The sequence below is a fragment of the Cnephaeus nilssonii genome (assembly GCF_951640355.1).
Source record: "Cnephaeus nilssonii genome assembly, chromosome: 9".
Classification (NCBI taxonomy): domain Eukaryota; kingdom Metazoa; phylum Chordata; class Mammalia; order Chiroptera; family Vespertilionidae; genus Cnephaeus; species Cnephaeus nilssonii.
Genome location: NC_137080.1, coordinates 2,588,405 through 2,601,910, shown reverse-complemented (window position 1 = coordinate 2,601,910; position 13,506 = coordinate 2,588,405). Strand labels below are relative to the sequence as shown.

The 13,506-nt window shown below is 49.2% G+C and overlaps 1 protein-coding gene across 1 annotated transcript in view; it reads left to right on the top strand.

Moving 5' to 3' along the window:
* The window catches only part of PACRG (parkin coregulated), a gene marked incomplete at both ends in the record, with an annotated part of 292,581 nt that overhangs the window by 148,241 nt on the left and 130,834 nt on the right, over nt 1-13,506 (top strand). The window contains one exon of the mRNA XM_079780682.1: nt 8,879-9,028. Within this exon, the coding sequence (XP_079636808.1) occupies nt 8,879-9,028 (150 nt within the window). The remainder of the gene's footprint in view (nt 1-8,878; nt 9,029-13,506) is intronic.

Sequence of the window (13,506 nt, the reverse complement as noted above, 5' to 3'; positions counted from 1 at the left end):
TCTCGCTCTCCCAGCGCTGCGCCATGCTCAGGAGCAAGGCCTAAACTCAGACCGCCTGGTCAGAATCCCACCCCTGCCAGGCCAGCTGTCTGGCCAGTTCACCACACCGAGGCTCCACGTCTGCATTTGTAAAATTGGGACAATAGCGTATCCATCCTGTGTGTTATGTCGGTGGTTAATGAGCTCATCGCTTTCAGGCCCTCAGCGGACGGAGCACGTGGTGTGTGATACATGTTATCACTGTCACTGCTGTGATACCCTGTATCCTCATCACCACCGTCCCCACCATCGTCATCTCCGTCTTGACTATGGCAGCAGCTTGTAGTCATACCCGCTGAGACCTCATCCTGGGAGTCTCCGTCCTTCCTGGTGAGGGCTGAGCCCCAGCCCGGGGAAAAGCACTACCACAGGTGTCCCTGGCTTTTCAGAAGGTGCCCGCACACCCCGCTCCCGCACAACGACTCGCTCCTGAAGGACAGGCTACGTGAGCTCAGGACTCAACAGGTGTCTAGTCCGCTTGCTCAAGGGCTGCGCGAGTCTGCGGATCTGCATGTGTCTCCTGCCTCGGTCCGAGCCCGGCCCCGGCGCCCCCCAGGGCTTGGTGGGAAGGATGCTGGGAGAAAGTGGGGTCTGGCCACTCTGAGCACAGGCCACAGGCTCATCAAACCAGAGCCCAGCTTGCCATTTACCAACACCAGTTCTTTCTTCTCTCGGGGGGTTATAAAGCAGCTACCCAAACCTGACGCAAGGATTAGCACATCATAACCCGTAGGCAGTTAGCACAGTGCCCATCACGATGGCTATAACAGCCACTTGTTTTTACCTCTTTGGTGCTCCCTCATGGTCATATCGCTACAGACTTCCTAACTTTGGGTCATCATAGATTGGATAGATTTGTGTTCTGTAACTTGCATCCACGTGGCAGTAAAGATCGAGATGGGACGTGGGCCCGGTCAAGGACAGGCCGCTACGTATCCCTCCAGGGACTCGGCAGGTGGACACCAGACCATGGCGCCTGTGCTTGGATCCGATGGGTCACACAATCACAAAAGGAAACGTCGAGCTTTCCGCCCTTCCGCAGCTTGCCTGCAAGAGAAGGCGTGCTGACCCAGCTGTTTGTGAACTCCCTTCTGAGTAAACACGTAGACGTGTGAGCTGAGCTGGCTGGCTCATTGCAGGGAGCGAGCTCAGGCCCCTGTAATCACCGCTGTGTTCCTGGGAGCTCTCGATCACGTGCTTGATCAATCCCAGAAATGAACCACACAGCGACTCAAGCTCGGGGTGTGTAGTTGCTCCAGCTCTCTCTTGGGGAGAAAAGGGCCTCTCCTTCTGGGAAATTGATAAATTTGCCCATTTTTCTATTTTGTAGCGGAGCTCTCAGCATTCTTGCTTTGTGAGAGCCGGTGTATATTGTAACCTTCATAGTTGACTCCCCCCGGGGGAAGGCTGTGGCGAGTGTAGGCACCCTCTTCCAGCGGGAGGGACGCACGGCCAGTGTCAGGAGCAGCGTCGTTGGTTGTCCTCTGAGATGGCGCCAAGGCTGGCTGCCTCCTGCGGTCGTCACTCCGTCACGCCCTCTGTCATCCTTCCAGCTGAACTGAGCCAGCTGCTAGGGGCGGGGCAGGGTATTGCTAAGCTTCCTCCCGGTTCCTGTTACCGTGTTCAATGTGCACGAGGAGCCACCAGACCCCACATGACTGCAGCGAGGTGGGGAAGGAGCACTGTTCTTTGGGGTCCTCTGTGTGAGTTCTCAGTCAGCCGTGTTGGGTCCGGATTGTTGAGACCATTTAGATAACAGAGTCCTTTCATCCTTAAAACTAAGTCAGTCATGTAAAGAAGGCCCAAACACTCTTACGAAATACTACATTGTATTCTTGGTCCTAAAGTCAGACTATGTTCTTGTCTCTAAAGAAGAAAGGGAGGAGAGAGAAAGGGATGCTTTTTGATGTGACCCTGCTGGGAAATGAATTAAAGAAAACATCGTAACCGCTGTCAGAGGCTCACTCCACGTCTGTAAGCACTGAGCTCAATCTGTGATGTTTTAATTGTCCCCAGATTGACTGTGCACACCAGTTGAGTTCTGTTCTGAAAGGAGAAAAATTTCTATGGTTTTAAAACCTAAATTTGGTCTCAAAACATATTTTGGTTTATTTTATTCTGTAATTTAATAAATTATATGGTTAGTGCCTCTAAAGTAGCAAAATGTAATTCAACTAATATGCTGTTGGGCCCATAATCTCAAATATTAATTAAATATTTGAACTTCAGAAAAAATCATACTTAATATACTTTAAGACATCTATAGTAGGCAATTCATAGAGATAGGAAGTGGGGTAGAAGTTACTAGGCTGTGGGGGGCAGGGGAGAGGGAAATGTAGAGTTTTTGCTTAAGGGATATAGAATTTCTGTTTTGGATGATGGAAAAGTTTACGCAATAAAATAAAAATAAATTATTTGAGAAGAATAAATAAGAATGATTGGAAAACAAAAATGCCCACCCTCAGCATGACAACACTATGTTTTCTTTTAGGAAATGTGGCCCCTGTCATGTGACCAAAAAGAAATATTAGAAAGCAAAGATCAATTTAGCAATTTTTTTATATTACTTACTAGGGGCCCTGTGCATAAAATTCGTGAACTCAGGGGGGGTCCCTCAGCCCAGCCTGCACCCTCTTGCAGTCCGGGAGCCCTCAGGGAATGTCCGCCTGACGACGAGGAGCGGGCCTAAGCTGGCAGTTGGAAATCCTTAGCGCTGCCGTGGAGGTGGGAGAGGCTCCTGCCACCACCGCTGCGCTCGCCAGCTGTGAGCCTGGCTTCTGGCTGAGCGGCGCTCCCCCTGTGGGAGCGCACTGACCACCAGGGGGCAGCTCCTGCATTGAGCGTCTGCCCCCTGGTGGTCAGTGCATGTCATAGTGACCGGTCATTCCGCAGTTCGGTTGTTTTGCATATTAGCCTTTTATTATATAGGATAGAAGCCAACTGAATTTGCTCAAAAACAATTAGAACCAGTGAGGGAATTAAGTAAGTTCACAGTTATAAATATACAAAAATCATTTGCTTTTATGTATTTATTGTCAATAATTTTTAGAGAGCATATTGGTATAAAATGATCTTACACAAATAGTAACAAAATCTAAAATTCCTTTGAGTAGATATCACAAAACTATGCAAAATCTACATGAAAAACACTATAAAGCCTTTTAAGGAACCTAATTAAAAATAAGAAAAATTGAAGCGATATTTACTTCTAATGGAAATATTTAGTCAGAAGTAAAGAGGATCATTTCCCCTGAAACCATTCTCTACATTTATTAGAAATTTTAACAAAGCACCAAGCATATTTTTAACCTGACCAAATTTAAAGTCTTAAAGTTTGTCTCAAAATATAGATGGTTAATAATAATCAAGAAAACATTGAGAAAGAATAAGGAAAGACATTTGAATTCTGCTACATTAAACACACATGAAGTCAGTATCATGAAGAAGAATACTTCTAGGGAAATCTGCAAAGTATATTCACAGTTTTGTAATAAGCAGTGCAAAACTGTGTTTTAGTGGAATGAAATCCTGTGTCTATGTATGCCTGTGGAAAAGAGAGTCTCTCCTGTTAGCATCTGACTATATAAATGTCCAGTATTTTCTGTTTAAATTGTGTCCTATAAAATGAGATGATAGTGAAAGTATGCTTTATCACCTACTTCTTTACTCACCTGCATCTTATAAACATTTTCCTATTATTAAAATATTTTTCTATCAGATGACTTTAGTAACTTCATAATTTTCCTTTATATGGCTATACTAGATTTTATTTAAATAAGCAATTGTTTTGAAACATTTAGATTGTTTGTAATTATAAACAGAAATACTTATAACCTCCTTTCCTCTACATCTTTCTCACAGCTGCACATGTCCTTAGCCTGAGTGCGCCGAAGTGAAGGTGCTGGGTCAGGGGTTACAGGCATAGCGTGGGAAGGTCGGGGCGGTCTTCAATGTGCGAGCTACGAGGGGCCTCTTTCCCGGGCCTGTTCCCAGACTCATTTACTAGCTTTTCAAAACTGTTTCGTTAATATGATATTCAAAATTATCTTTTAATTATCACTGACGTTGAACATTCGAGAATAGTAATTGTTCATTTGTATTCATTATCTTGTGCATTATCTAGTCCTATTCTTTGCCTATTTTCAAATGAGAAGATTCAGTCTTTTATTGGTTTGTGAAGCTATTTTTATAACAAGGATATTAACATTTATAGCATCCGTCAACAATGTCTTTAGAATTTGTTTGCTTTTGCATTTTGTTTGTTGTTTCCAGTATTAAAAGAAGGAGAGCTGTCTCCATTTTTCCTGATTCCACAGTAGTGAACCCTCTCTAATAGCAGAAAATGTTCTCCTTTGCACACATTGTAGCAGTCAGAGAATTTATGCTTGAGGAAGTCATACATGTAGCTTATAACCATCTAAGGTGAATGGTTTAACACTTTGACTTTATTTTGTCCTTATTCTTCACCAATTTCTATATATCTGAAGACTCTCCCATGTTGATTCTTCTCGAAGGCGGTAAGGTAAGCAGTGCAGTGGAAATCCGATTTCCTGAATAGAAAGGTTCCGCGGGCTGATCTATAATGTCAGTGGGCTTCCCATGTCAGACCCTTTTCAAAAACCTTAAATCTTGAGTTCAAAGTCCTCACTGAAGTCTTGACAGTAGCTTTCAGGGCCATCGATTCGAGAATAAACACATTTCTTCTCTTTCAAGCTGGGGAATCGTATTCTCTTTATACCTGTTAACACACTTTTTCAAAAGAAAAGAACTTTGTTTCAAAAAAAATAAAAATCAACCTCTTTTTTACTCATTTCTACTGGGATATTAAGAACAAAAAGACTTACAACTCAATGGAACATCTGAAGAATGAGGGAGAAAACTAGAGGCACTGGAGGGGAAATGGGCCCTGGAAAAGCGCCCTCCGGAGGAGGTGAAGGGCTTGCATGGGGCACATCCTGGTCCTTTAGGAGGATGTAGGGTTCCCCTCTAGGTGCCAGGAAGGGTAACAGTTGAGGCATTTTACTTGTCAACCATTGTTAATCCTATAACATTGATCGCAACCATCTTAATCTAATGGGGGTCACAATAAATGGAAATAATTATTCCCTAGTAGATCTACTACCCATCATGAGAGAGATAGTTAACTGATCACCAAGTCATCAATTACCTATACATAGAGGCATAAAGCGAATCAACAAAAGTTTGATGTCATTATTACTCATCTGGATAAAAAGATTGCTCCTTCATCCGTGTATTCTATATGGAAAGCGGCCAGCCGTGGTGGTCGGTGGGCTTGCTTTGGCCTGTTTTGAGCTGTGGCGAGCACCCCCTAACGGAAGAAGCCTGTGGTAGCCGCGCTCAGGAGCCACTAGGGCTGCCAAATCTTTCCTAGTCACCTGAGGGGCTCTACCCACGCCCAGACGGCTCCCTCTTCTCGTTCCTTCAACAGGTTCTCCTACTCGTGATTCTTCAGTGTCAACAGAAAGGCTTTCTTGAAAAAAACAAAACCCACAAATTGTAATGAGAACTATACACACTCCATTACACATTTTTTGAATATACAGTATATAAAAACGCACTTGTGTAGTTCCGTTTCAATGCCTCGTTTTCACTAAACAGTTTATACAACATCTAGCTAGATGTGGCTATGCGTCCTGTTTAGGAGGGGGGTTTAGGGAAGGCAGATACCAGGACCTTAAGCATACGATGATTCTGTTTGGTTGATAAAGCAAGACAGGCTCTTTCAGCCTGGGAGAAAGTACTAGCCCTCACCTTCCTCTTACACATCGGCCCACATATGCATACGTCTCCCTGCCACTTCTAAACGATCCCAGAAACATCTGCACCCAGCGATAAAACCAAGCAGGAGGCTGTTTCTGGGCTGCCTGGGGCTTTGGTCGCCCATCACTAAGGAGAACGTGATCCATAGGAGCAGCAGCAGCACTTGCGGTAAAAGAACGCCTTTGTCCAGGAGGGGACAGTCTCTAGCATGCTGCTCCCTCTCCTGCGATGCTCTTCACACAGGTAACCTCTGCTCACGTCTTGGGCCTGCTCCTCACCTCTGTGCCGTCTGCTCACCTCTTGGGCCTGTTGCTGAGTCTGGGAGCCTTCCCCACGTCTAGCCTGGCCTGAATGCCCCTTTTGAGTTGCTGTTTAAATGCCTCACCCTTCTGATGAGTCCTTATCCTACTTGTGTGTGTGTTCAGTATCTTCTTCCACACCAATATATGCCCCAGGGGCATGAGTACACATTTGTCCTATTCAGGTCTATGCCTCCAGTTCCTAGAACACTGACTGGCACATAATACATCCTCCATAAACATTTGCCGAATGAGGGTTAAGTTAACTAATATATGGAAAGTGCTCAGTTTAGTTCCTGCCACACAGAGGTGCTCAATGCACGTTAGCCGCTAGTGTGTGAGCCGCCACAGACCTGCCCCACGCCGAAAGCGTGTTGAGACGCGCTGGGAGACGTTCTGAAAGCACGTTCGCTGCCCATAATCTTCAGAACAGCATTTCCGCAGGCTTCCGTTCTCTTCCGCTAAACTGAGCGGCATCAGTAGGCAAGGCTCGGTCACACCTGACTTCCGGAAAAGGCAAAACAACTTTCAGAGGAGATAAGACCAGAAAAAGGGCCTCACTCCTGCCCATGAGATACTCCACATGCCCTCTCCCTCCCCACTGTCCCAGGGCTTCCTGACACTCTGCTCTTAACTGTCTCATTACTATCGCGTTTAGGCTAACTTACAGCATTCTTATTTTTTAGTGTTTTTCAGAATGTAGGGTTTGGCCTGCAATGTGTCTAAATGCTGTAGTGATGAGCCATCATGAAACGGAATCCCATCGATCTGTGGGATTCGTTCATCTCCAGTCATCATGTTTGTGTTTCTTCAAACCAAGGAAGAATGTGGTCCGGACGCACCAGGTGCGGGGGGCTGCCCTGAGGTGTTTTCAGGCCCCAGCCCCACTTTGTTGCTGGGAGGAATGTAACCGATTATTTTTAAACACTTACTTGTGCTTCCAGAGGAAATAGCTGTGAAACCACTAAACGATTCCTCATAGTCTTGGATTCTTAGCTGAGAATTCAGTTTGGTTCAATGTTACCCTCAGTGTCCCCCGTGTGACTGGCTCGTTTGTACTTTATTCTGGAGGAAATGGGGTTGGGGGGACTCTCAGTGCTTTGAGCGGGGGGTGAGATCATCAGAAATGCTCTGGGAAGGGGAATTCAGCAGCTGTGTGAAAAGACAGGTTCAGAGAGCGGAGAAAGAACAGAGGGAGGTCTGTTAGAAGCCATGACTGTGCTCCAGTGGAGAGTTCAAGGGCCAGAACCGAGGGAGGTGGTGAGGAGGGATACCCCGGACCAGAAGCGTGAAAGAGAGAACAGAGAACCAGTCCGTAAGGAGCAGAGTGAGGATGGAGAGACGCGAGTAATGGGGGTCTGGACCAGGAGAGCGGAGGCGTGGAGGTGGGGATGAAACCAGAGGAGCGGAGGTGAGGATGGGGAGGAGGACATGCATTCAGGAGACACTGCAAAGACAGGACGAGAGGACCTCCCACATGAGGGATGCGAGGGGTCAGAAACAGCATCTGGCCCTGGTTGGCTGGGAACCTGGCTGTCTCCTTTCTCAATAGGGAGCCCGAGGACCAGGAGAAAGTTTATGGCAGGAACTCACCTTCGGAACAAACTGAATTTGGGAGGCTGTCAAGATCCAGGCTGTTGGAAATGCGGCCCAGAGTTCAAGAATGATGTCAGGACGCCTCCCAGGTTCATCGAGTGTAGCATCGTCCCTTCTGAAAGCCTGGTTCCTTTTGCCCCTCCACAAAGGGCACATGCTTTAAGGTCATGGTTGACCTTTCTTTTTTTTAGAAGGTAGAACATCTTACTAATAAGAGTCTTTGACTTCATATTGGAATAGTCTGGGGCCTCACAGGGTATGAGTAACACCTTTGATCTTCTATAGTACATGCTCTCCATAGCTCTTCTACATAACCCTTAGAACTGGTAGTCATCTTAGAGTGTCAGTAACAGGTTCCCACGATCAACTAGGACCGAGGAAGTGTGGGGGTGTCGGCCAAGTTCACGCAGCCAGTGACCAGTGCCCTGGTCCCAGCCTCTGACCTCATCGCTGGAAGGAGCAAGTGGCACCTTCCAGACCCTGCCCGTGTGAGAACAGGGACCCCGTCCCCTGTCCTCCTGCGGTGCGCCTTGTCGCTGTGCTCTCGGAGGTGTTCTTTCTAGCCAGCTTGTAGTTCTCCGGTCTCTTGTAGTGGGTTACGGGCGATTCCTTTCAAAGTTCTAAACGTTTGAAATTTTGTTTTCCTTCCCTGCGTTCCTGAGAGTGTAAAACATAGTCAGCTTGCGTTCACCTCTACCAAGAACGTTCTTGGTGTTTGTAGCCAGCCTGTGGCTTCTACTCACACAGAGACCCAGGCCCCCTTCCCAGACCAATGTTTGTCTCATGGTTTGAAGAGTAGTGTGGCTTGTTAACCGGAAATGTACCTGTTGTCAACCTTCCGGGGTCCTTTCACTCCCGCGACACCAACTGGCCTTCTCTGTCTCGTGCTACCTGTCCATCACCGCCTCTTCCGCGGGAGACGATGAGCCACTTTGCAGGGATGCTAAGGAATCGCTACCGGCTGGAGAACAGATAACACACCAGCAAGTTCCTGGTGAAGGCGCTAAGACCGCAGCGCGTCGCTCAAAGCTGTAATGACAAGGCTCGTCCCACTGGTGATCCCCAGTAGAGTCCGGTTTAATTAAATGGTCTGCCGGTCGATTCGCCTTGTGGTTGTGGAATTCATGCTTCTTATGTTGGCCTGTTCCTTCCCTCCCGTGCAGATGCCCTGAACCTCCGGAACCGGCAGGTCATCTGTGTCACGCTCAAGGTCCTGCAGCACCTGGTGGTGTCGGCGGACATGGTGGGCGAGGCCCTGGTGCCCTACTACCGTCAGATCCTCCCCATCATGAACATCTTTAAGAACATGAACCGTGAGTGACCCCGGGAGTCGGATGTCCTCCGTCTGAAAGGAGGGCAGTGGTGGGAGGTGGGGTTCACTAGCGACGTGTCAGGATGTAGCATCGACAGCAGCACCCTTTGCAGATCTAAACGGTGCCCCTCCTCTCCCCTCACTCCCCAGGGCAACCGGCAAATTAGCAGTTTCATTTCTTAGTCCTCGCACGCGCAGCTCGCTCAGTCAGTACAAAGGCACCGGAGCAGCGCTGTGATCTTCCAATAATTAAGTCGTAAAGTGTTTTTAATAGTTTTCGGAATACATTAGTAGGTTTTGAGCGTGTCCTTTCTCTGGATAGTGATCCTGCCTTTAGATGCTTCCTGTTAAAACTGCAGTTTTTATTGATTTAAGATGAATTTTTAAAGCAATATTATTAAATTCTGGCTCGGGTGGTTTGGAGAGCTTTAATAGATGTCTTCCATTTCTAAAATAAGTAGAACAATAGATTATTTATAGCTACGGCGTGATGGTGAGTACTGTCTAAAATATATATGTGCTGCTACATTTGTTTTTTGAATGATCGTTGGGGAAGCTCTGGCAAGCACCGAGGCGCTGGGGGCTCTGCTTGGCCCGGCAAAGGCATCGCCAGGCCGGTGGCCTCTCGGCAGGAGTGGGCTCACGGCGGCCCACGGAGCGTGTGAGCGTCCTTTGTGCCTCTCGACCCTGCGCGAATGTAATTCCCTTTCCCGTCGCTGACCTTGAAGTTGCACACTTCACAGCACAGTGCCCGTCAGCGCTGCAGTGACAGCCGCTGTCCGTGGGAAGAAGCCGGTGATGGGATGGGGACCGCGTCAGACTGTCTCCACGCGATCCTCTCACTGACAAACAGAAGTCCAGCACTAAACTGAGAGCAGTTGTGTTGTGTTCTTCCGTCTTTGGAGGCAGTGTGTTTGTGTTGTTCCTAAAGTTCTCTTCAAAGTCGGCTTCGTCAGGCGGCCTGTTCAGGAAACCGTGGCGTCCTCAGAGCGCGCTCAGCTGCCTTCAGTAGCAGCACTGTGACCTGTTTCCCACCAAACACGGTGGCAGGCAGGGCCTCCCTGGGGCTGCGGGAGGTTCAGACTGTCCGAGGTGGGTGCGTGATCGCCACCCCGGAACCCTGGCACGCTGGGCCAGCGGGGGCGTTCAGAGGGCCCGGCTCCTCTCCCAGGAGAGGAAGAGCTGGGTGTTGGTAGCTGTGTGTCTCAGGCCTCAACTGCAAGTCTTAGTCGCAGCATTTTGACTGGAGGGAAAATACTCGTCAGCATTCTTGATTCAGAACTATATTTTTCTGAATGGTGGCATCAGATATCCAGGGAGTTATGGAATGAGTCCACATGTGCATACTGTTTAATTATGGTTCATAAACGAAACCCTAAGGACATCCATTATAGATTCTAATTAACAAGAGAGAGAGAGAGACAGAAATGATAGAGATAGAGATAGAGATGATAGAGATAGAGATGATAGAGATGATAAGATGATAGAGATGATAGAGATGATAAGATGATAGAGACAGAGATGATAGAGACAGAGATGATAGAGACAGAGATGATAAGATGATAGAGACAGAGATGATAGAAATAGAAATGATGAGAGAGAGCTAGAGATGACAGAGTGGAGATATTAAAGAATTAGAAAAATCAGGCACAGCCACCCGCAAACGTCTCAGTTGCAGCGAACATTCTCAGGTGGTTCCCATAGCCGCACGGAACCCTATGCTTCACATCCTCTTCCCGTCGTCCCGCTGCCCCAGCTGCCGGCAGCTCTCTGCCCAGACACATTCCTTCCGTCCCGGCCTCACAGAAGCCGCGCCGACCCCTTCCCGCCCCGCCGGGAGGTCCCTCCGCCGCCACAGCACTGGGGAATCTGGGACTGACATCTACGCATCCTTTTGCATCTTCTTGCATAAAAAGAAGAAACACTGTGGTACTCAGAGGACAATTAGCATCTCCCTCCCCCTCAAGGAAATATAAAAAAGAGGCCGTGCCGCTGCCACGGACGACGGACACGTCCCTGGAGCTCAGACGAGCCAACAAACACAGCCGCCTCTCCACCCTCGTCATTACACCCCGTATCAGGCCCTTGCCTCGCACGTGCTCCCGTGCTTGACAACGGCAGTGATTGCTTGCGGAATGCATCCCTGTCTGGATGTTATCAGCGTGGAGCATCCGTAGTTTACACCGTAGCTTTCACTGGTCCCAAACATGCCTGATCATTGTGGGACATTTCTGAACACATGCCCCAGGAATTGTACATTCACCTGTGTCCTGAGGAACATCTTTCTGACATTGGAGGGGAAAACAATAGTAGTGTCAGCTTCATTTCTCCTCCTCTTGGGAACCTGCCAGGACAGCGCAGCTGGCTCTATCTCCAGGGGCCGGTTAGACCATGGGGCATCGCAGCTGTAACGCTGAGCGCTGCTCTTCACGGGCCGTGTGACCAGAGACGCGGCTCTAATGGCAGGAGCCTATCACAGGGCTTCCCGTGACAATAGTGTTTTCACTGTCAAGATCACTTAGCTTTCATCGCATTTTAATAAACCCTGTTTTATGATGATGGATATTTTCCTCGTAGTCACAGGACCATACATACCTGTTTTGTTTAAGCAGATGTGTTCAGTAACAGATATCTTTATTTACAATTAAAATTATGTGAGATATTTCCAGCATGTCGCATTGGAAGAAACGTTTATCTTCAATTTCAGTGTATGTGAGGCCAATTTCACACATTTCTGTTTCCTCACCTCTCTACTCCTCTCTCGTGCAAATCAATATCTTGTTAAATTCAGATTCGAACACACTTCTTTCAAGTCCCACAACAGAACCTTTTCGAGAATGAGACTGGGTATAAGTGACGAGAAAAAGGGTGAAGGAGAGAATGTTCCTCAGATGCCACTGCCTGTCCTTCTGTCTGTCCCTCGAAGCACAGCGTCAGCTCGATCCCACTGCCGCCCCTCTGTGCCTTCCTGTCCTCGGTAATGTCGGGGACTTTCTCTAAGATGAGCAGAGGGCTGAGCAGCCAGGGCCCGGCCCGGGTGCAGGCAGTCACCCGGGGGGCAGGGAGGGCAGGCAGGCGTCTCCAGGGACCTGCAGCCAGCTGTCCCCATCCGCAGGACCCCGGGGGCGCAAACGCACAACCAGCGCCTGGTCTCCGCCCGGTTCCGGAGGAGGACTGGCTGTGCGGTTCTGTTTATGACCACGTGTGCCCAGGTTTCATGAGGCCACAGTTTAAAAAGAACCGCAGCAGAGGAGCCTGCGGTGGGAGCTGTAACGCGGGATAGAGAGCAGCATCCGCAGCCAGAAGAAATGTGCTCAGGCCGTCCTGTTGCTTCCCTGAACTTGCATGTTCTCATCACACAGAGTGGTGGGAACAGGCCTTTCCTGTCGGGTCGGCATGACAATCCGAGGTAACGTGTCCAGAGCCCCTTCACACGAGGCTGGCGGCACCTGGGCAGTAAAAGAGGCGGCCATGATTATCGCACGGCTGTATATACATCTGCAGTATTGTGTGTGTGTGTTATTATGTGATACTAGAGGCCCAGTGCACAAAATTGGTGCACAGGTAGGGTCCCTCGGCCTGGCCGGCAATCAGGGCCAATCTGTGGGGTGACTGGCGGGGAGATTGGGGCCCCTCGCTCGCACCCTCCTTGGCTGGCCTGGTACTGCCCGCTCTCTGGCCCCATCCATCCCCCGCCACCATCACTGGTCGCCTCCCTCTGCGGGGCGACCAGTGGGACGATCGGGGGGGGGGGGGCCCCACTGGCACCCGCCTTGGTCAGCCTGGGGCCTGCAGGCTGGGGGCAGCTCCTGCATTGAGCGTCTGCCCCCTGGTGGTCAGTGCACGTCATTAGCGACTGGTCATTGGCAGATTGGTCAAATTGCATATTAGGCTTTTATTATATAGAATTATATACAAATGTGGTAATCCTGTCTGAGTGATTATGTAGCGACAGAGCAGGGGGCTGAGTGTGTTGTGTCCGCTGTTGGGTGGCTGGGCCTGTGAGTGAGGCGTGGCCTCTGGTACCCCAGCGGTGACCCCCCTCTGTCTCACCGGGCCCGTCACTCCACTGGTTGCCAAAGGCCAGGAAGGTGGCCAAATGGGGTTCATTCACAGGCCACTGGGTTTCAAACCCACCCCTTCCTGCCATAAGCTCCGCGCTCGGACCCGTGCGGATGTTGGGGAAGTGTCACAGTTACAAAAGGGAACTGTGTGTGAGCACAGGGGTCCCCGGATTGGGGTGCGGTTGGAAGACCCACACTCGTGCCTCAGCTAGCGGGCTTGTTTCCCTTCCTCCGAACCGTGAATCGGGGGTTGGGGGGGGGGGTCTAACATGGGCGCCTCCCCGGGGACTGCTTTGGGGCGAAAGAGAGCAAAGAGCTCCCAGAACAGCAATCTCTCCTCTCCCGTGTCCTCCTGCAAGTGCTGTGAACAGTCACATAAAATTAAACAACAGGATGTTCAATGCACAGCCTTCAG